The sequence below is a fragment of the Lissotriton vulgaris genome, chromosome 6 (genome assembly GCF_964263255.1).
Source record: "Lissotriton vulgaris chromosome 6, aLisVul1.2, whole genome shotgun sequence".
NCBI classification, from domain to species: domain Eukaryota; kingdom Metazoa; phylum Chordata; class Amphibia; order Caudata; family Salamandridae; genus Lissotriton; species Lissotriton vulgaris.
Window position 1 is genome coordinate 556,081,357 of NC_141694.1, and position 21,944 is coordinate 556,103,300.

At 44.1% G+C, this 21,944-nt stretch overlaps 1 protein-coding gene across 1 annotated transcript in view; it reads right to left on the reverse strand.

Moving 5' to 3' along the window:
• Positions 1-21,944, reverse strand: part of IBTK (inhibitor of Bruton tyrosine kinase) — a 732,550-nt gene that overhangs the window by 322,573 nt on the left and 388,033 nt on the right. Inside the window, exons 20-21 of the mRNA XM_086926550.1 lie at positions 10,353-10,470; positions 7,570-7,630 (exon numbers count right to left, since the gene is read on the reverse strand). Coding sequence (XP_086782676.1) covers positions 7,570-7,630; positions 10,353-10,470 — 179 coding nt within the window. The remainder of the gene's footprint in view (positions 1-7,569; positions 7,631-10,352; positions 10,471-21,944) is intronic.

The following is a 21,944-nucleotide window of genomic DNA, read 5'->3' on the forward strand; positions in this document are numbered from 1 at the left end:
ACACCAAATTGCAGAACTAGAAGTTGACAAACAATGAACCTTGCTACGAAATTCATCCATGAATCTGCAGAAGCAAAGGACGAAATATGCATACTTCAGGGAGAATATACAAACGCAGAATTCAGGGCTAATGATACTGTGCCAAGACCTCTACATCAAGACATTCCCAAGAAGGGGGATTCTCAAACTCTGGAACCCATTCTGTTGCCTGTCGTACAGAGTCCATAACCTCCCAGGTAGGAGACATGTCATGCTCAGTAGAGGGGCAGAAAGAAACAGAGTTAACATATGGACTCCCGAAAGGATATGGTAAACTGCCATGCACAACCCAAAGCACTTGGTGGTCTGCATTGGTGTAATGCTTGCACATCCAGCCCAAACGGCCTTCAACTCACAAGACAAACGCGCTCATTTGAAAATGCAGTAGGATGGTCTGACAGTGCAGGCTTGGAGGGAGGAGAAGAAAGATCACTGCCACTGTTAATCTTGATATGCCATGAAATCACAAAGCTCCCTGTAAACCACAAAGTAACAGACTGCTGTTAACCAGGCCGAGAATGCTGGCACTGCTTGTAAGGCGGTACTCTCGTAGGCTGTTTTCTCATATAGCCCTTGAATCTTCTGGGCCACTTGAGCAGGATATTTGTGTGCAAGAACCTAATTTGTGGTCACTTAATCCTGATTGCCAAAGAGGCAGAAGTCATCAATGAGTGCAACCATCATTTTTGCCTAAACGTTTCCAGGGAAATCAGTGGATCACATCCAAGCATGTCTAAGAATGGCCACATAGGAATCTATGTACTTGGCAACCAAGTTTTCCAGAGTTTCAGGACCTAATCTAAGAATTAGCATGGCCACAAATACAGCATGACTAGGGTTACCTCATGACGTTTTAGTTGACAAAATACATTATTTATCAGAAAGATGGTGATTTTAATAGTTAATCATTTCTGCAATATGACTTCTGCTGTCACATGAGTTTTTATCAATCCACAAATTAGAAAACAACAGAAGAACAAAGTACTTACCTTGTGTAATGCTACTTCTAGTGCATCCTCTTTCTAATAACAGATCCCACTCCTTATAATACTGACCTGGTGACAGACTGGAACTGGAAAACTTCACACAACAATTTTACTACACGTCGTAAAGTGGCATCATATGGCTCTGTCCTGACTTAACACCACCCACGTGATGAACGATGGTGCATACAAGCCTCATCCCTCCGCACTAAAGTCGGTTTCTTGACTTGTCCTTTTCCACATCCTCAAGTGCCAGTGTGAACAATTTTTAAACCAGTATGATTAATACTCACTGGGGACCTGTTAGAATGTTAAAAAGAGACAACTCCACAGAACAGGGAGATAGAGGGAAGTGAGCAATATGCAGTTAGAACAACCACAAGAAAGAGTTACCATAGGTAAGTAATTTGATCTTCTCATGGAAACTTCTAACCACCGATACCAAAGCAATACCTCACAGGTGGAGGGTCTGTGGAGTAAACTCTGACCAAAAAGCATTGCAGAAACAAAAGGTTGAAATATTCTTCCTGCTTGAGCTGGCCGCCAAGGCAGTAGTGCTTTGTGAACGTATGCGCTGACACCCTCGTCTCACCTTGGCAGATGTTGAGGACAACACTCCATGAGCCAACACAGTGGCAGCAGTCTTCGAACTGGTTGAATGAGTTATCAGACTTTCTGGGGGTCTTGGCCAATGTATAACAGACCCTAATGGAGAAGAGTATCCACCTTGACAGGGTTCGCTTCCGCACAGCCTGCCCTACATTTGGTTCGGAAAACCCCACAAAAAGTTGACCGTCCACTCAATAATCCATGGTACGATCAACATACAAACTTAAACTACTTTTGCGGTTAAGTCAATGAAGTCACTCTTCCTCTTTTGAGGCGTGAAGGGGCACAAAGAACAATGGTAGAGTAATGGTTTGCCCAAAATGGAAAAGTTACAACTTTTGGCAAAAATGCCACCGGAGCCCTCATCACTAGCTTGTCTGGGGAAAAGGTGACAGGATGACCATCGCAAAGAGGAAAACAGTCTTTTAAGTTAGAAGACATAATGACCAGCTATGCATCGGCTCGAAGGGCGCAGACATGAAAAATATCAATATTAAGTTAAGGGCCCACTGTGGCATCACAAACGATTTGGTAATCGTTTGTCAAAGTGTGTCAAACCTTTTATAAATTTCATCACAACAGGTGATTTAAATGGGATGGTTGGTCTAGCAAATGCGGAAAGGCTAAAAGGGCTGACAAATACCCTTTAGCAGTGCCAATGACACAGCCTTGCTGGGTCACAGAAAAAATGAACAAAAAATGAATGTTTGACAGCTTTACCTGTAAAGGGTCAGCCTAGCGAAGGCCACACCAGGCCATACATTTGTTCCAGCAATGCCAGAAACTGATTTCGTGGAAGGGCATCTGGAGGCAAGGATGACATCTTCTACTTCAGGTGGCAGATCAAATGCAGTCAACTGCTGCCACTCAATATCCATACATGTAGCTGTAGATTGTATAAATTCAGGTTAAATACCCTGCAAGAGTGTCCTTGCGAAGTGACAGTATGATCGGAGGACAGATACTCATGCCCAGAAAGTTCGGGAACCATATTCTCCTAGCCCAATCTGAAGCCACCAGGATAACTTGGGACCGGACATCCCTGTTTTCCTCCGTTCTCTGGGCAGGAGAAGCAGGGGCGGAAGGAAGATGTACAAGAGTCCCATGTTCCTTTCAAGCTGGAATGCATCTCCTAACAAGTGTTCTTGCAGAAACTCCAATGCCAAAACGTTTGATGCCGAGTGTTCCACTTAGGTTAAAATATCTAGCCAGAGTTCTCTCTTCATTGCTGGTAGATCACCCTGCATCACCTTGGCACGTATAAGCCACTCATTATCCACAGACATTGCTTGCTCAGTCTATCCACTCTGGCATTCTGGGATGCTACCAGGTGGTTTGTGATCAGGAATATTACATGATGTTACAGCCACTTCCAAAAAAAATGCAGCGCCTGCTGACACAAGACCTATGACCCCACTTTTCCTGCTTGTTACAGTACCACATCGCAGAGATGTTGCCCACAAGAACCTGCACCAGGCTCCTCAGATGGAGGGCAGGAAGGCCTTCACAGCCAGTCAACTCCAGCAGACTGATATAGAGCTGCCTCTCCGCTAGAGACCAGTGTCCCCTGAACTCCATCTTCCTCTGATGACCTCCACTGTCCAGCAGAGATACGTCCACCATGAATCTCAGTTCTTCGATTGGGTCAATTGGTTTTGAGCATTCACCATTGCATTTCATATGCCATCTCCTCAGAGACCTAGATGACATTGGTTAAACTGCCTTAATGCTGGACACATTTGAGCCATTGCAGAGCCCACATGTGCTTCCAGGAATAGCCAAGTAGGAGGATGCAGTAGGCCAAGAGGTCAAGAAGCCTCAAAGGTACTCTCACTATGACCTAGGATCAAACCTGAAATATTGGGATCATAGCCCAAATATTCAGGACTCTTTGCTGGAGAATGAAAGTCCTGAACTCCACTGTGCCCAAACTATTCCAATGAACCAAAGTCTCCGCAAAGCAGTCAGATGGGACTTCACCTCACTGACAGTGACCCCCACAAATGATAAGAGGTTCACAGTCATCCAGAAGTGGTCCATGACTGACTAGCAAGCTTGCTTTCAACAGGCAGCTGTTGATTTATAGGAATAAAAGGTATCCCCACCTCCAGAGATAGGCAGTGACCACAGCTAACACTATTGTGAATACCCTAGGGGGCATTGGTGAGGCTGAAAAAGAGCATGGCAAAATGAAAGTGCTCCTGGCCTAGATAAACCGCAGATAACATCTGTGGGACTGCAGAACAGGCATATGAAAATAAGTGATCTGCTGATCCAAGGACACAATACAGTCACTTTGGTCCAGAGCAGACAGAATCAGGGCTAGCATGAGAATTTTTAATTTGTTCTTCTGCATGAAGGTATTCAGAGGCCAGAGGTCCAGAATAGGCCTAAGGGCCCCACTCTTTTTCAGAACGAGGAAATAGCGAGAGCAACAAATCCCTCCTCTTTCGTATGCCCAGAACACTTTAGATGGCAGTTTTGGAGAGCAGAAGGCTCGTAGGATGAACACAACTGACAGGTGCTTGTCGGAAACCCGCTCTGGTGTAGGAGGATAAGTGGACAGGTCAGAAAGAAAAGGTAGAGCACAGCCATGTTGAGGATTTTGTAAGACCCATCTGGCGCAATCAACAGCCAGCCAGAGCAAAAATGTCGAATCCTGCCACTCACCAGTTAGACATGTGCCAATAAAGGCAAACTAAAGTGCTTTAGTGGCCATTGTGGCTGAGGAAGAGATTCTGGAGGACTGCTACTGATGATGGTCTGCATGCAATCTGCTAAACTCCTATCCACAACCTCAAAAGGACTGGTGTGCCTGCTGCACTGGTAGGGAAGGCTGTCTTGGTGCATTTGCCAGCCCTCTGGAATAGCCCCTGAACCTTCTGGTGTGATGCAGTAACTGTCTAGCTTGGGGTTCACAGTCCCAAAGAGTGTGCTGTAGCTCTTAAAATGCTAAAACACAGATTCTGCCTTCACACCAAATAGGTGAGTCCCTTCATAGAGCATATCCATGAAGGAGCAGTGCTTAATTGCACCCACACAAAATAAAGTGCCAGGCCCCTCGTCAGGATGTCACTGAATCTTGCAAAACAAACTGCCCCGGCCAGTGCCACCAGTGACAGATTTAGCACAAGTACTAACCATCACACCCTACAAGTGTGACAATTCAGATGTTTCCATGCTCCAAAAGCTACAAGAATGGTTTGGGCAGCAGGCATTCGTCATTTTGAATGCATATATTGAATATTAAACAACTGTTGTTGTGTTGATCTCTAATGTAGACAAACAATGCCGCCATGTGGCTGTAATAGGTAAGTGACAGTGCTGAATATTAAGTGCCGAGCACCAGAGACTACCAGCTCAAATTAAGCACTGTGAGGAAAGCCTGTAGATCACTGAAGAATCCTGTGAAAAGCATCTACACGTGGTAATGAAGTACAGCACTAGCACCGTAAGCCCTCTCCAAGCAATCTGTAGTATCCAGACCTGTGCTGATAAAATATTTGACCTAGACTTGCCCATCATGAACTGTCTGAGCTAAAGAGGCCCTAAGATCTTCCAGGACTGCTGGCAATATTCCATTGGCCATGTCCCAGAGGCCATGAGTGTAGCACCCAGCAAACAAAAAAACATGTAAATATCATAATGCAAGGTTAGAAGAGAAAAATGTGCATTTGCCTCACATCTCACTGCTCTTGGACACCCTTTTCGGAGTTTTTGAAAAAGAGTGAGGACTGACCTTACTGGTCAAGGCATGCATGGTAAAGCTCTCTTCAGTGGGGGTTTGCTGAGAAAATCCAGATCACTAGGTGTCAATCTGTGATGTCTGGCTATCTGCCTATTGACAGGCAGGCAAGAACTAGGATTAGGCCAATTTGCCATCCAAGTATCAGTGAAGGCATTTTTAAAAGGAAGCAAAGGCTCAGACGTATCTGACCCAGGCTGAAAGATCTGTGTTAGGACACTTGTTTTTGCCTTAAAGGAGGGCAGCTGTAATTCTAGTGCACACCTCTGCCCTCCAGACCACAATGCAAAAGAGCCACTCTCATCCGTTGGCGGCCCAAGTGGTGAGTCAAGCTCTTTCATAGGTGAGGTGTAAATTCCAATGGCAGTTGGTAATTCAACGTAAAAAGCATCATGGGTATAGCGAGGGATGAGCATGACCATCATTATTGTATTACTGTCCACAACGCTCTGGAATAGGATCAGTCAGAAAAACAAAAATAATAGCGACTTTGTTGGTAAATGCAACAAGGCAGAAGCAGTGGGTTAGATTCAGGTTGAACAGTTACTCTAAAGTAATTGTTTTGTGTGACATTAGTCAAGTTTGAGTCCAAGTCAGTTAATGGTCGGACATTAGCAGCGGCTCCAGCTTACCTTCCAAGGCCACTGACAGCAATGTAGCAAGGACAGACATGGAATTGGGGCCCGAGCAGACGATGTACAGGCATCAGTACAGGCTTGGTAACTGAGGGTGACTTGCGAGAGGTAGCCTGAAGGTGCACTAGGGAGAGTCGGAAATGCACTGCAAATCTGGAAAATGGCCTCTATCTGCTGTGGGGTTGCTGACAGCCTGTGACATATGGGGCATATCAGGACCAGCCGAGGACACAGTTTTGTAGTTCGAGACCTTGATGGAATGCACCTGGCATAATGAAACCTTCAAATCTTCTCTTTGGATTCAGAGAGGTGGGATGAGTCAAGCTTCACTTTGACTTCTTGTGCTTAGAATTCCAGAGCACCTCCAGTATGAAGTTGAGCAGGTGTGGAAACAGACTTGGGACAGGGGACAGGACCTTACAGTGACTTGGATTAGGAGTGGGACTTACATAAAAACAACAACATCTTGGTTGTTTGGTGACATGCAGCTTGGCATCTCAGTCTTGTATTGCCTCTGGGTGCTTGAGAGTGCACTTATCTGACAACCTAAAGTTGAGGCCCGACACCAGACATGAAAGATAAACCTTGTTCAAGTCTGTGACTGACATATGCTTAATGCAGTCATGGTATGGTCTGAAACCTATTGCTTTGGGTGGAGTCATCGTTTTCTAGCACACTGATCTGAAATTTTTCAGATTCAGAAGTCGTCTGAAAACAGAAATAAAGGAACTGATGTCAGCATGCATGGGTGGTATTCATATGCAGCTCTTTTCCATCACTTTCGGGTGGTATAAAATCAGCACTGAGCCTACCGGCGTGAGAGCATAGTTTTCTGGATATAGTCTTGTGTAAACAAAACAGCCACAAGGCTCGACAAATGCACACTGTTCACCAATGAAAGCAACGTAATTTGAAAAGGCAGACAAAACAACCGTTGAAAAAGTGGTAGGTCTGTTTAAAATCCACGGAGGCATTACAGCATGCATTGCAGAGCTGCACATGCACGCTGACTCTATGCTCAACCTAAAAAGGGATACAAGGTGATAATTGGGCACTAATGCTGGCACCAGTGGAGACCTAGAGTGGCGGAAGCCTTTGGAAGGGATGCGTAAGGCAGATGTTAAGGTGTGGCTTTTATTCACGAAGGGTGAGGTGGAGGTTAAACCTAAGCAGGATTCTGCCTGCCTTGGAGCAACTTGTTATGATTTTGTGCTCTCTGCCAAGGAACTAAGAAAATGTTTCAGTCCAACATTTGATTAGAAGTGACCACGGAAGAGGGGGGACTGAACCACCTAAAAAGGCTTTCTGGGAGGATATATCTGAGCTCCACAAATGGGACTGTATAAAAGGCGACTTCAATGACCAATCGTCTAACTAAAGAAGCGTGGATGGCACCTGGCTAGTTCTGAGAGTTACTGGAGAGTCGTCATCAAAATTAAGTTATGATGTAAAACTTCACAATTAAAAATCACATTAGAATTACGTGTTTATCAGTTCTTGGTAACATTATTAAAAGAAAAAAGTCAAAAAGCAAGGTTACAAAATATAAGAGACTCACCATTTTTCTATACGCAACAGAGAGTTCCTTCAGTACATTATCACTTAAAACATCCAGAGTCCTTAAAAAAAACAAAAAACATAGGTTAATCTAATTAAATACAGGTAGGCGTTACATAAAATTCAAACGATTCTTAGCCTGGTCGTTTTTGTGTAAAATGAGAAGTACTATTACATCTCAGCCTTGTCAACAGCAAAAAATGCAGGTTTTTCAATTTCAACTCGACAACTGTTAACTTTTTTGCTACCTGTGCAGCTTTTCAGAAGTGTCGAGAAAAGAGGAAAAGTAGGATTCACGCTGCAAAAGTACTAGAAATCACTGCAGTGTAACATAAAACACAAATAAGATATACAACCAAAATGCTACGCTTGATTGGCAATGATAGAGAAAAATTAACATGCATCTAAAGTGCAAAGAAATTACAAAATCATCATAATTGCATTGAAAATGAAAAATAGAACAAAATCTTGTGTGGTGACCGAAGAGATTATTATTCATGCACTGCCGTAACTCTCTCAGACTGAAGAATATTGCCAAAATCTGGTCCGACAAGCGATACCATAACAACATGTGTTTGAAAGCAGTACAAGCAGTGTCTTACAACAGGAACTAAATACCCATTGCAGTGTGTACCTTTACAAAGTTACACATTACTGCCATGAATCCCCTGTGCCCGTCCATGGTTGCACATGGGGTCTGCCCAGAGACAATTTTCTGACCTCTTGGAGAGACGTGCAAATGACTTCCAGGAAAGGAGACAATAGAAGCCTGCACGGGAAAGATGTGTTACCTTTCCTTGGAAGGAAGCTACACTGGTGTTGGTCCAAAGGAGAGGTTAGAAGCAAGAAGAAGCCAACTTTAAAGGGCAGAATTTTACATTGCGCATACTCCTCTCCAGAGAAACTGGCAAGAATACATCTGATCAATTTGAAGCATACAGGTTTCTTCCGTTTTGCCTGCGAGCGTCATTCTATACAGGAATTCTGGGTAGATATGATCACAACAGTGTTATCCTAGACAGGATACACAGTGGAAACGGAATCAATGATAATGCATTTTGATTATATAAAAACAATGCTAATGGGAGTGCTCAGGTTAACCGTGATTACCTTCCTAATGGGGAAAAGATGGATAGCAATGTGTATGGCAGTGAAATAATAGTGAGAAAAATAGAAGGCCAGGACAATAGCGCTAAACTACTACAAAGAGAGGCGTTTTGGTACATTATCTACACACATTGATACCCCAAAGAACTTAATGACAGGCTAGACTTCAGTTGCTTCTTGTAAAGAGCTACAGTATACGAAAGTACAGTAATAGAACAGTTCTCATTGAGAATTCACCCTATAATGACCTTTGTTTAGCTGTATAGATACAATTTATATGCTGGTCAATAATATACCAATGATGATTGTGCATTTAACCTATTTAAGCATTTGTATACAACGCTCCACCTGGATTGTTAACTACAATAGGATATGTTGTTGCCGTGTATGGACCTAGATTATGCTGTAAACAACTAGTCAACTTATTATGGGGATAATGACAACATGGGTTGATTCACCATGCATAAGAACACTTTGTATTTCTGATCATTAACTACTTAATCATGTCATTGAGATTGTTACGAGGTATATGATAACCATTAGATATATGCCATTGAGATTGTTACTATATCTGAGACAGTCATCAGTTACACATCCTGGTCACTGAAAACCATATAGGTAATCACAAGAAAGACTCATTAGGTTAAAAGTTTAGAGACATCACACCCGTAGTTATCATTAGAAACATTTGTAAAAGCAAATGTGTAGAGTCATCACACATACAGTTACCATTAACACCAAGCGTAATTTTATTATCTTCTGAATAGGCTGATCTATAATACTGCAAGGGGCAGACAGTAGGAAGTAACTCGCATATGGTCATTTCATCTGATACAGACCCTTGTGGATACTTTAATATCATCAATACCTGAACTCGAAATTGTCGAGCAGTTATACATTCTTTTGAAACATCGTGCGGATACTGAGCTTGATAAAAGAGAGAGAAAATAGAGAGTGAGGAGCTATCTAACTTTACCTCTGCCTACCTTTGGGATTCCACTGGACTCTGTGCACACTATACCTCACTTTGGTATAGTATATAAAGAGCCAGCTTCCTACAGTAAGCAAACTAGGATGGTGGTCATCTGTACTTTGTAGGTCATCACATTTGTGTTTATAGCAATCACAGGGGATGGAAAAAAGCAAGCTGTCTAACGGATGTTCATTATGCAGATTGGTCAACGATCCTCTTGCAACTGGATATTTTGCAAGGGTACCTATCAGTATATAAATTGCACTGCAAAATCAGAGCACAGAAGCAATAAAAGCTAGTGCTCAATTTGCAACCACTTTTTGTTGCCTTCTAGAACTTTGGGCTCAAACTATTATATCTGTTGAAAAAGTTAACTTGACCTTTCATGCCCTCTACTGCACATTTGATCATCTTGTGATCCTTTTCAGCACATATAACGCACTCATGACATGTCAATCTGTTGTAAGTATATATGTTCTGAGACATTAAGGCGACCTGCGTCATCACTTGTTAGAATACTGATTTTTCAGTCATGCTCAATAGATATTATACAACACACAACAAAATCACCATAGACTTTGTGGCTTGATAAGCACCAGGACTTTCGTTGCCTGTTTATAATAAATTAAGTGCGTCAGCATTTGATTGTGTGCTCAGTTTTAAATCATGCTCTTAAGGTTTTATTGGACTGAAGTTATTGTTACCTTGCTTCAAGCAAAGCAGCCAGGTTTAAACTGATGAACTGCAAACAGGATAGCTTTAACTGCTCTGCATTATACATTGCTGCAAACTCCAGAAGCTCCGCAGCATTCTTTAGAGTTACTGTAAAGGTAAATATAAAATAATACTGTTAAAGTCATAGTGTACATAAATATAAAAGCTGAACTGTTATAAGCATGTAAAAAGTGACGTAAAAATGAAACAATGTGAATGTTGTTTAAAAAGTGATTTTTCAGTTATGAAAAATACCACCAAGTATACTTTATGTTTAAGAAAACATTCATCAGCAGTCCTAATTCTATTAATATCCAAAAATGAGGCATGTGCTTGAGGCCCATTAGACAGACACAACTGACATCCTTGACTACAATTCCCTGGAAGCTAAACTGGTGCTTGATCACTTAGGCAGAGGAGGTATCTCAAGACCTTATTACACATTAGTATCTAACACCTTGGGACTCTTCTCCAAGTTGACGTTCAAATAGGAAGATCTGTTTTTTGGGGGAGAATGCGGTTTGAAGGGAACCCATGAAGGCACCTCAGGAGTTAGCCAGGTCATCAGGATTGCACGTTATCCAACTTAAGTGCTTACACAAAGCATACTACGCTCCAAAAAGTATGTACAAGATGCCTGCCGTTGCTTCGACAATGCATTAGATGTCACACAGAAACCAGCATCTTCTTTTATATGATACAGGGATGTAATCGAATACAGGCCTATTGTCGCACTACAATCCATACACTATCCAACGTGTCAGGTAGTCCTTAGACATTTCAACTAAATGAATACTACTGGGTATAGTAAATGATGTTGTGGGTCCCAGAGAGGAGTGAACATTGGTTGGGATGGGTGCTATTTTAGCTATAAGAGGCAAAGCCAAAATCAGACGGTCCAAGACTTACCAAAACATGCAAGAGTGGTTAAGAAGTAAGCTCGCAGTTAGAGGGATCAAGCTACAGAGCCAGAGGTTGCCCATTTAAACATAAGCAAAAAGGAGTTCATAGCATTTCATACTTGTTCCCCCACTCAGAAATTATGTAAAAGGTGTGCAGCCAAAAAACGCTAAGTTGTTTGTATCATGCCATTTTAGTCTGGTTTCAGGTTTGAAGATGTGAAAGATATGTCTTGTAATATCTAGCACTTCTTAGAGTTCCATAAAATAGTCTAGTATAGTTTATATATGCTAATGTCATGCCAATTTCCTCATCCTTAGATATTTCCCACTGCAATGGGGTCGAGTCATTGTAGAGGAAATGAGGACAGTTGTGGATGACTTCTGCGGTGCCTAAAATATTTGAAATGGGAATTTTATGCATTCTACATCAAAGTAAAGCAGTGTGGATACATTTGAAACACCTTTCTCAAGGCAATACGTTTCTGAGAAAATATGCATTAAGGACCAAGTGATAGTCTTATAGACATCACAACTTTGGCACTCCTTAAGAATGATCATGGAATATTAAAAGGATATAGGAAGTGTAGATGGATTGACCTGAGCTCAAGATGGTCTCAGCTTATCAAAGCTAATGATCGTGTCACAGGCCTGCCACCCAACTGCATGGCTGCCTTGTGCTGCACTTCCACTAGAGCCTCTCTTGAGCCGGGGAATGCTCTAGTGCTGCAGTGCACAACATATATACTGCAGCTGTAACAGTTACTTTTGCTGCAGATGCCTTTCTCCTCTTTGAGTCTTATTGAAGGTTTACCCTCATGTATGTGCATGAATTGGCAGTACTGGCAGTGGCACTCCTGCAGGCTACCCAGCTGTTTGTTGCAGGGAACATGAGGCGGAGACAAAGTATGGGTTCAAGGCTTTATTCCAATGTAGCAACACAGTCTTCAGTCAGCAACTGTCAACTGAATCTCCGGCGTGCGCTTCTCTGAATCGAATCCTTGGACTCAAACATTCCACGGTGGCGCGAGGTGCGTCACCACAGTGAGGACAAGATCACAACATACCCCCCTTTCCTCTACACACAGGTAGGGAACATGAAGGGAAAAAAGAAGAGTAGGAAGAGGGGAGAAGAACGAGGTGGGGAAAGGTAGAAACATAAAACAAAAGCAATAAGTCATCCCACCATGAAATCATGCAGATGTTGAGGAAGTTTTCCGACTCGCAAGGGTCTCTGGTAGGGTGCGGTGCCTTGAGAATCATGAGACTCCTCGTTTGCGGTAATAGCCCTTTGGATAGTGCTCAAGTTGTCGCCATCAGGGCCTGGAGCCCTCATCTTTGCACCATTAAGAGCACTGTTAAGCAATTGATGATCGTGAGTCAACATGTAACCTGAACATGAATTCTTCCTAACAAAGGTTTTAGAAGAATTGTCTCCAACACAACATAAAAGGGATGCACTTCCCTAACTTTGAAGGGGCCACAAAACTTGCATAGACCTCTGACCCAACGTCCTGATCGGACTTTGACCCAGTCACCTACATGAATACCAGACAAGTTCTTCTCCTGGGTATGTCCTTTGATGGGAGCGAATATAGGGGTACCCTTGCCACTTCCACCCACATCTTTACCTTCCACCAATCCTCTGATCCATGGAGGCACTAATTTAGAGGTAGGTTTCCTGCCTCGCATAGCAATGAAGGGAACCACACCCGTAGTGGAATTCTCAGTTGTGCGATAAGCCCATACTAATTTGCTCAAAGTTTCATTTATGTCAAGATTGTTAGTGAGGGCCAAACTTATAGCTCCTTTAATCCTGTGATTGGCCCTTTCCACAATTCCATTGGATTGCGGGTTATACAAAGTGGTGAGTGAATGTTTGATACCACACTCCCTTAAAAATTCTCTCATTTCACTGGAAGTCAATTGGGTTCCATTGTCCGTAATAAGGACGGTGGGATAACCTTCCTCTTTGAAAAACATGAGTAGTACTCTAATAGTAACTCTAGTGGTTATTTCGGGAAGGAGATACACACAGAGCCATCTGGAATGGACATCCATAACAACTATGCCAAATCTTTTGCTAGGGTGAACACTGCCCAATGAAATCAAGGCAAATGCTGTGCCACATCACACCTGGGTAATGAATGGAACTAGGAACAGATTGGGGTCCCACCTTAAGTCTTTTCTCGCTCTCACAACACTCACTGCATCTCTCAACCCAATCAACCACATCACCATGCATTCCCGGCCACCAGAATTAATTTCTCAAACCTTCCTTTGGAATGGTCTGACCCCAGTGTCCTTCGTGGGCTAAATCAAATAGTCTCTTACGAATACCAAATGGGGGGATTATCTTATCACCTCGCATGATAATCTTCTCTGCAAAAGTGGATAACTCATCAATGACCGGCCGTGCTGTGGAATCTTGGCGGAAGGTGATCTTGCACTCATTTTTCCTTCGCTGCGCTCACCAACTTAACGTTGGAGAGGCGCACAGGAGAAACACTACACCAAGCGTCAGTTGGTGGAGTTTTTGTAGAAGTCCACACAAAAAGCAGAGAGGGCAAAACTCCGCAACCTCTCCCAATGGAGTGGAGTTTTCCTCCCACCCCTAGTTTAGAGAAGGATCAAGTCTGACTGGGGTCAAATAATTCTCATTGCCCTGGACTGGGCCAGAAGAGTGTGGTATATATTCAGTGCTCCTTTGCCTGAGCATCTGCCCTCTGACCAGGCTTCCCTTTCTGAAGGACATCCTGTCTCGGCAATCATGCAGGATACTGAATCAGAGTCTCTGTAGCTCACTTTTAAATGCATGGAGATTGAGTTGTAGCAGCTAAGTACATTTGACCTGCCGACCAAGGTGGTGGATGTCATCCTTGATACCAGACTATAGAGTCTGAGTGTTCTAGAACAAGTTTGTCACTTGGGGCCCGATGTAGGTAAATCTACATTTACCACTTCATAAATACCGAATCATACCGAATCGGTATTTATGAAGTGGTAATTTAGAGGGGTGGGAGATGTAGGTATTTCAGATTCGGTAAATACCGAATCTGTAAGATTCGGTATTTACCGATTCTGTAAATACCGATTCGGTATCCCCCATTGCTTCCTATGGGCCTTGAAGCCCATAGGAATCAATAGGCACTACCGAATCGGTAATTACCGATTCGGTAATTACCGATTTGTGCAAGGGTGCAGGGGGTGTCACTTTGCCAACCTCTAGCACCCCCAAAACAGGCATGTGAGCCATGTGGCACACAGACATGCCCTAAGGGCATGTCTGTCTGTCACATGGCATAGGTGTGCATGCACACATGTGCATGCACACCTGGATTCGGTATTTTAACACCCAATCGGATTGGGTGTTAAAATACCGAATCTGAAGGGCCTGTGGGACAGAAAGTAGTCCCACCTACATCCCAAATTTAAAAATCGGTAAAATTACCGATTCGGTATTTTTGCGATTCGGTAATTTTACCGAATCGGTAAAATACCGAATCGGACAAAAAAAGGTCCTCTACATCTCAGTAGGCCAAATACCGGTCGGAAACGGCCGAATTCGGCCGTTTCCGACCGGTATTTGGTACCTACATCGGGCCCCAAGTGTGGTACCCGAAACACAGACCCCTTACAAGCAAAATTTTCTGATGTTTGTTTGTTCTTCGGTTAGCCCAAGATGGCCTTCTGTGACAGTCCTGGGCTTCCAAGGCCTTCTTGTGTTTACCTGACCAACAGTTTTAACAAACATGTTCACTATCAGGGTATTTGAAATGCCTCAAGGAGACTTTAATATGTCTGTCCTTTTCTTATGTGTACCCCTGTTGAGATGATGCACAGATGTTCCTTGAGACTCTTGACTCTGAAAAACGTCTTCCTTATTGCCATCACACGAGTACAGTGAGTTAACTGCAGGTGTGCGGTCAGTACAGCCGCCCTGCACCACCTTTTTTCCAGTTGAATTGGAGTTGAGAATACTGGCAGCATTCCTTCCAAATGTTGTAACACCCTTTCACAGTGGCCAATTAACTACTCTGCCAGCATTCTGTGCACGGCCTCAAGAATATGCCTAGTTTTGCCGCATGCTTTTTTATGCATGCCATTACAACACGGTCATTACAATTATCGAATTGTAACAACGCATGCCATTACTCCGCAAGTCTGAGACCCACTGCATTAGGTGTGTGGCACTGAAACACCCACAAATACATGTCTGTAACAGGTTGACTAATTGATTCTTCGTTGAGGTACACTAACTTCTGACAAATGCATTTAATCCATAAAGGCTGTTAAGGAATGAGAACTCATTCCTAGAGTTTGGTAGTTGGCTGTTTTTCCATAATCATGCTTTGAGGCTGTAATCAGGCGTTGGTAACAAGCCCAGATACAGAATGACTCACTGCTGTCACTATGAATCACACTGCGTGACCCGTTCCACCACAAACAAATGTCTTTAATATACAGTGACACTACAGAGAAAGCCAACCATGATTCTACGACTTTATGGCCACAAAAGGTTGTTGAAATGCTTACTGTCACCTCTCTGAGCTTAACATGTTAGTGGTGGTGTGCTGCACCCCAATTGGTCTCCATCAGTTATCAAGGCACATAGGATTAGACCCAGTGCTGTTTCTGAGACAGTATGTCCTCCAACAGAGGCAGAAAGGTCAGCAGGCATATACCCTGGGTCGAAAGGTCGGAGAACCATACTTGGGAGCCCACCCAAAGGATAATAAAAAGGCCTGGGTATGATCCTTCCTGCCATTTCTATGAGTTCAAGGCAGAGATGGATAAGTATTTAGAAATCATGTCCTCCTCTACAGATGAAATGCATGTCTCCTAGAGAACCTCATGGCATAAACTCCAGTGTACAGTAACCTCAACACCACTCAGCGGTCACAAAAGATCCAGACTCGGCACGACTTACTGGTGAAAGATGTACTGATTTAGACGTCATTCATAGTTTGTCAGTTGAATCTGCTAACCTTGCCAATCCTGGCATTTAGAGACCCAGTCAAATGACTGGCTACCAAGGATATCACCCACAGGTCAGCCATCTGAGATTGCTCATCTGCCACCTGGCACAAGGTCCCATGACACCCTGTTCATTGCAGAACCACATGGCCATTACGTTGTCAGACCTGCAGAGACCATCACTTGTTGCATGGGAAACAGTTGTTAAGAGACAGATGGGCGGCAAAAAATACCATAAGACTGATTTGAAGCTATTGTTCCACTGGGGAGCGGCCCCTGATTTTCACCTCCCGCAGTTCTCTGCCACACCCAGAGACCACCTATAGCTCAATTTGTTTAGCTATTGTTGGGTAAGGAAAACAGCCAGTCAAATGACATGTTGGTGCCCATCTGCTTCCACTTTAGGTTGTGAGATTACTGCTTTGAGATTCAGATGTTGTCCAAGAGTTATCTTTGGTCCACTGGAACAGGGTTCCATTGCAATTCACATGAGCCAGTGGGAACGAGGGACCAGGAGTATTCAAGAGGCCAAGACATCAAGAAGCCTCAGAACCACCTATGCAAAAAAAACCCGGGTAGCCACAAACACCAGATCATATACCGAGCTTTCCAGACTCATCATAGGGGTGGAAAGGCCTTGAACTCAACTATGGAGCCTATGAAGAGAATCCTCTGGGTAGGCATCAGATGGGACTTTGGTAGACTGATCAAAAACCACATGCATGAAAAATGGGAGACTGTTGTCTAAAGGTGGTCTGTGACTGACTGCAACAAGTCTGTCTTGAGCAGCCAGTCATTGATGTATGAAGATATATGTGATTCCCTGACCTGCAAAGATGAGTTAGGACCAAAGCCATCATCTACATAAATACCAGATGAGATGAGATCGAAGAGTAGGACAGTAAACTGGAAATGCTCCGACCCCAGCACAAACTGAAATTAATGTCTGTGGGACTGCAGACGCAAGTATGCATCTTGCAAGTCAAATGATGCCACCCAGTCACACTGGTCAAGGGCAGAAAGAACCTGGACCAGAGTGAGCATTTTGAATTTTTTCTTCCAAAGGAAGGCATTCAGAGATTAAGATCCAAGTTTAGTTGGAGCCCTCTGTCCTTCTTGGGCACTGGGAATTATTGGGGGTAGCAGCCCTCGCTCTTTCTCTATTCTGGCAGTCTCTCAAATGAAATGAAATGAAATTTGATTTGTAGAGCGCATGGCTGCCCGAAAGCGTCCCAGCGCTTGCTTAGGGAACCCGTCCTGGTATTCCCCTGCGAGATAACCCATTACTGGGCATCCCCAAGGTGAAAGCCAGGCATCCCGCTGCGAGGGGCCGTTGTGGAGATTAAGCAAGCTATTGCCCAGAGTTACAGAGTGGGACTCCATGATTGAAATAGGCACCGAGGCGAGAATTGTCAGGTCCGGAGAAATTGAGCCCAAGACCCGCCGAGGCGGGGAATTGAACCCTGGTCCGGGCCAGACCTCTGCATCAGGGTCTGCCGCTCCAACCACTTGAGCCACACTTCTCCACTGTTTGCCAGGGGTGCTCAAAGGCACCCCTGGCAAACAGAGAATCGACTACCTAAAGTATGATGGTAGCATGTTCTGCTGAAATTTGTGTATGAACTGTTGGAATAACTAGGATGAAAACAAAAATGGTATGACATATTCTGTTTTATCTATACACAGAACCCACCAATCTAAAGTGAATTTTTGACTGACAGTTAGGAAAAACAAATTCTACCTCACACCAGCTGAGTATCACCCTTGGTTTGGAAAGCAATGTGGCCTGGAAGCCAGTGAAGAGGCTTAATAGGCAATGCAAGATTGTTGTCCTTGGTGGTGCCTGTGCCCCTGGCCACCAATGCTTTCCCTGGAGCCATGTAATGTATCAACCAGCTGCCGAACCGATTGTGAGATCTGCTATTTTTGGTGAACTAGGCCCCATGAGCAGCAAAGAAAACAGGCTGTAACGTGGCTGTCTATGCAATGTTCTAGCACCAAGTTGGCCTTCTTCGCAAAGAGACTAGACCCAAAACCATGCCCATCACTGATGCCTCCACACAAGCATTATCAAACAAGTTACCTACCTTTGGATACTCTCTTTCTGATAGAGACTCCATCTAGCAACAGATTCCTCACCTTTTCAATATTCCCCAGTCATCAGACATCTCAAGCCATACGCCTGCACTCTCCGCTGATGTCACTCTGCTTCAGAAGTGACATGTGGGGCACTAAACAGGCACCACCCATTTGTGCTGACACACAGATATGAACTCACATTTTCATATTAGTAGAGACTAGTAAGAAGAACTGTAATGGACACCTTTTTACATGAAGGAAGGACAGGTGGGTTAATGAGGAATCTGAGGTTAGATAGAATCTCTACCAGAAAAAGTGTAACCGAAAGTAAGTAACTTGTTCTTCAGATACAGACTTCTAACTGCAGATTTCTGGTTCAGCAACCATGGTACCCAAAGCAAGTCTTTGCTGGGCTAAAGACAACACAACAACAACAACACTTTGGACAACTTGGCAAGAAGTAGGTTGATCTGCCTGGTAGCACACTAGGGGCTAGATGTAGGTAATTTTATTTCACCACTTCTTAAATACCGAATTTTACCGATTCGGTATTTAAGAAGTGGTAAAATAGAGGGGGGATGTAGGTATTACAGAATTGGTAAATACCGAATCGTTAAGATTCGTTATTTACCGATTGTGTAAATACCGATTTGGTAATGCCCATTGATTCCTATGGGCATTGAAGCCCATAGGAATCAATGGGCATTAGAGGATCGGTATTTACCTATTCGGTAAATACCGACTCCAGCAAGGGTGCAGGGGGTGTCACTTTGACACCCTCTAGCACCCCAAATACAGGCATGTGGGCCATGTGGCACACAGACATGCCCTAAGGGCATGTCTGTCTGTCACATGGCATAGGTGTGCATGCACATATGTGCATGCACACCTGGATTCGGTATTTTACCACCCAATTGGATTGGGTGGTAAAATACCGAATCTGAAAGCCCTTTGGGACTCAGAAGAGTCCCACCTACATTACCGATTTGGTAAATTTACCGAATCAGTAAAATTGTCCCCCTACATCCCAAAAACCCATTTACCGGTCGGTAACGGCCGAATTCATCCGTTACCGGCCGGTAAATGGCCACCTATATCTGGCCCTAAGTCACAAATATGGCCCAACAGCAGGGGTATACAATCTTAGTTAAGGGACACCTGGCTAAGAGATAACAACAACCTCAGGAGGAAGATCAAAAGACCTCAACTGTCACCACCAATGTTCCCTCTAATTTTTTTCCTGTGTGCGGCAGTGGAGGGTCTCTGTGCGCTGCAACCATGGCTATGTGCGCCAGGAACCAAACCGCGCGTATTTATTTATTTATTTATTTATTTATTAATTTTTAAAGCGCAACAAATACCCATACGGGTGTCTCGGCGCTGAAAAACTCAGAACTCACTACTGAAGACGGAAGGGTTAGGAGGTAGAGAAAAGCCATGTTTTAAGGCTTTTTCGAAATTTAAGAAGCGTATGAGCAGATTTGATATGGAGTGGGAGAGTGTTCCACAGTTTAGCTGTAGCTGTGGTGAAACATCTATCTCCCCAGGTGGCCTTTCTTGTATGAGGTACATTCAGCAAGAGGGCTGCGGAAGATCGTAGCGTCCTGCGTTGCTCCACTGGACGAAGAGCTTCTTTTAGGCACTGGGGCCCTGAATGGTTTAGGGTTTTATAGGCTATACATTGGGCCTTAAATTTGATTCTGCTCCTGATTGGAAGCCAGTGGGGCCTTTTGATGTGGTGGGAAGTGGGAGTAAATTTAGGAATGGAAAGTAAGGTTCTAGCCGCCGCGTTTTGCACGGTCTGCAACTTGTTGAGAACCCCTTCCTGTGCATTCAGAAGGAGTGAGTTGCAGTAGTCTGTTCTTGAAAAGACTAGTGTGCTGATGAGGGTTTTGCCGGCTGATTGGGGTAGGTATGGCAGAAGCTTTTTGATTTTTTTTGAGGGTAAAAAAGGCGGAAGATACGACAGCATTGGCATGATGGTGAAAAGTCAGCTTATTGTCGAAGATGACTCCTAGGTTCCGGACTTTTACCACTGGTTGGGGGGGGGAGCCCAGCTCAGGTGGCCACCACTGTGGGGACCATGCTGGCTGCAAGCTCCCGAATGCCATCACCTCCGTTTTATCGGAGTTAAGTTTAAGGCAATTTGATGACATCCAGGAGCTTATCGCCTTCATTCCTTCCTGAAAGTTGGATGCGACACTGGCTCCGTTGTTGTGCACCGATAGCACTAGTTGCGTGTCATCGGCGTACGTGGTAAGGGCTATTCCGTAGGTTTTTATTACTCTCGCTAAGTCCGATACGTAGATATTAAAAAGCGTCGGACTTAGCGAGGAGCCCTGAGGAACACCGCAGGGAAGAGAGAAGGTCTGAGATGTGAAATTCCCTACCCTGACAGTCTGAGGACGATTGGCAAGGAATGAGGCAATTAGATCTTTAGCTGTGCCTCCTATGCCCAGTGCCGAGACACGGTCGATCAGTGTGACATGATCGACCGTGTCAAATGCGGCAGAGAGATCTAGGAGTATCAGAACAGCTGCCCCTCCTGTGTCCATGGTTGTTCTGATTTCGTCTGCAGCTTTTAGAAGAGCTGTTTCCGTCCCATGTCCTTGTCTAAAACCAAACTGGGTGTCATCCAGCAAGTTGTTGTCGTTAATGAATTTCGAGAGTTGGATATTCATGGACTTCTCGAAAATCTTAGCTGGGAATGGAAGGCAGGCGATGGGTCTATAGCTTGCAGGGAGGAGAGGGTCTAGAGTAGGTTTTTTCAGTAGTGGCTTGATTATGGCTTCTTTCCAGACTGCAGGGTATATGCCTGTTGAAAACATGGCATTGCAAATGGTAGACAGTGCGGGGGAGATTGCTTCAGGGATGAGATTCAGAACGGAGGGAGGGCAGGGATCAAGAGGGGATCCTGATTTAGTACTAGCTGCCAGTCGTTGAATGAGATTATGATCTACAGGAGTGAAAGATGATAAGGTAGGCCGAGTATCCATGTGACATGCCAGTGGAGTGGCAGGGGGGGCGGAATGGGAAAAAGTATCAAAAATGGAGCTGACTTTTTCCTTGAAGAAACTGGCCAAGGCGTCTGCCAGTAACTGAGTGCCTTCTATGCGAGGCGTGGGGGGATTGGATAGAGTATTAACTACCCATAATAATTATCCTGTTGAATTTTTTGCCTGATCGATTTGAGTAGTGAAGTAGTTACTTTTTTCGGTAGTTAACAGTCTTTTGTAGGTAGAGAGGGCATTTTTGTAGTTCAGTTTGTCTACCGTACTGTAATTGCGGCGCCAGTGCCTTTCAAGGTTCCTACAGTGTTGTTTTTGCATGCGAGGGCTTCAGTGAACCATGGGGCTGAAGGTGTTTTCCTGTTCCGGTGTGAACTTTTAGTCGGAGCTAGCTTATTGCATGCCATGTCTAAGTTTGTCAGGTAGTTGGAGGATGCTTTGATAGGATCTTGCTCGTTGGGAATATGGTTATCCTGCATTATCTCGGCTAGTAAAGTTAGATTGATATTTTTCCAGTCTCTGTAAGATGAAGGAGATGGTGAGGTGGAATTTAGTTTAGCAGGGTTTGTTTGAACTGTGAAGCAGATGGCTGAATGATCAGTCCAGATGAGTGGGATTA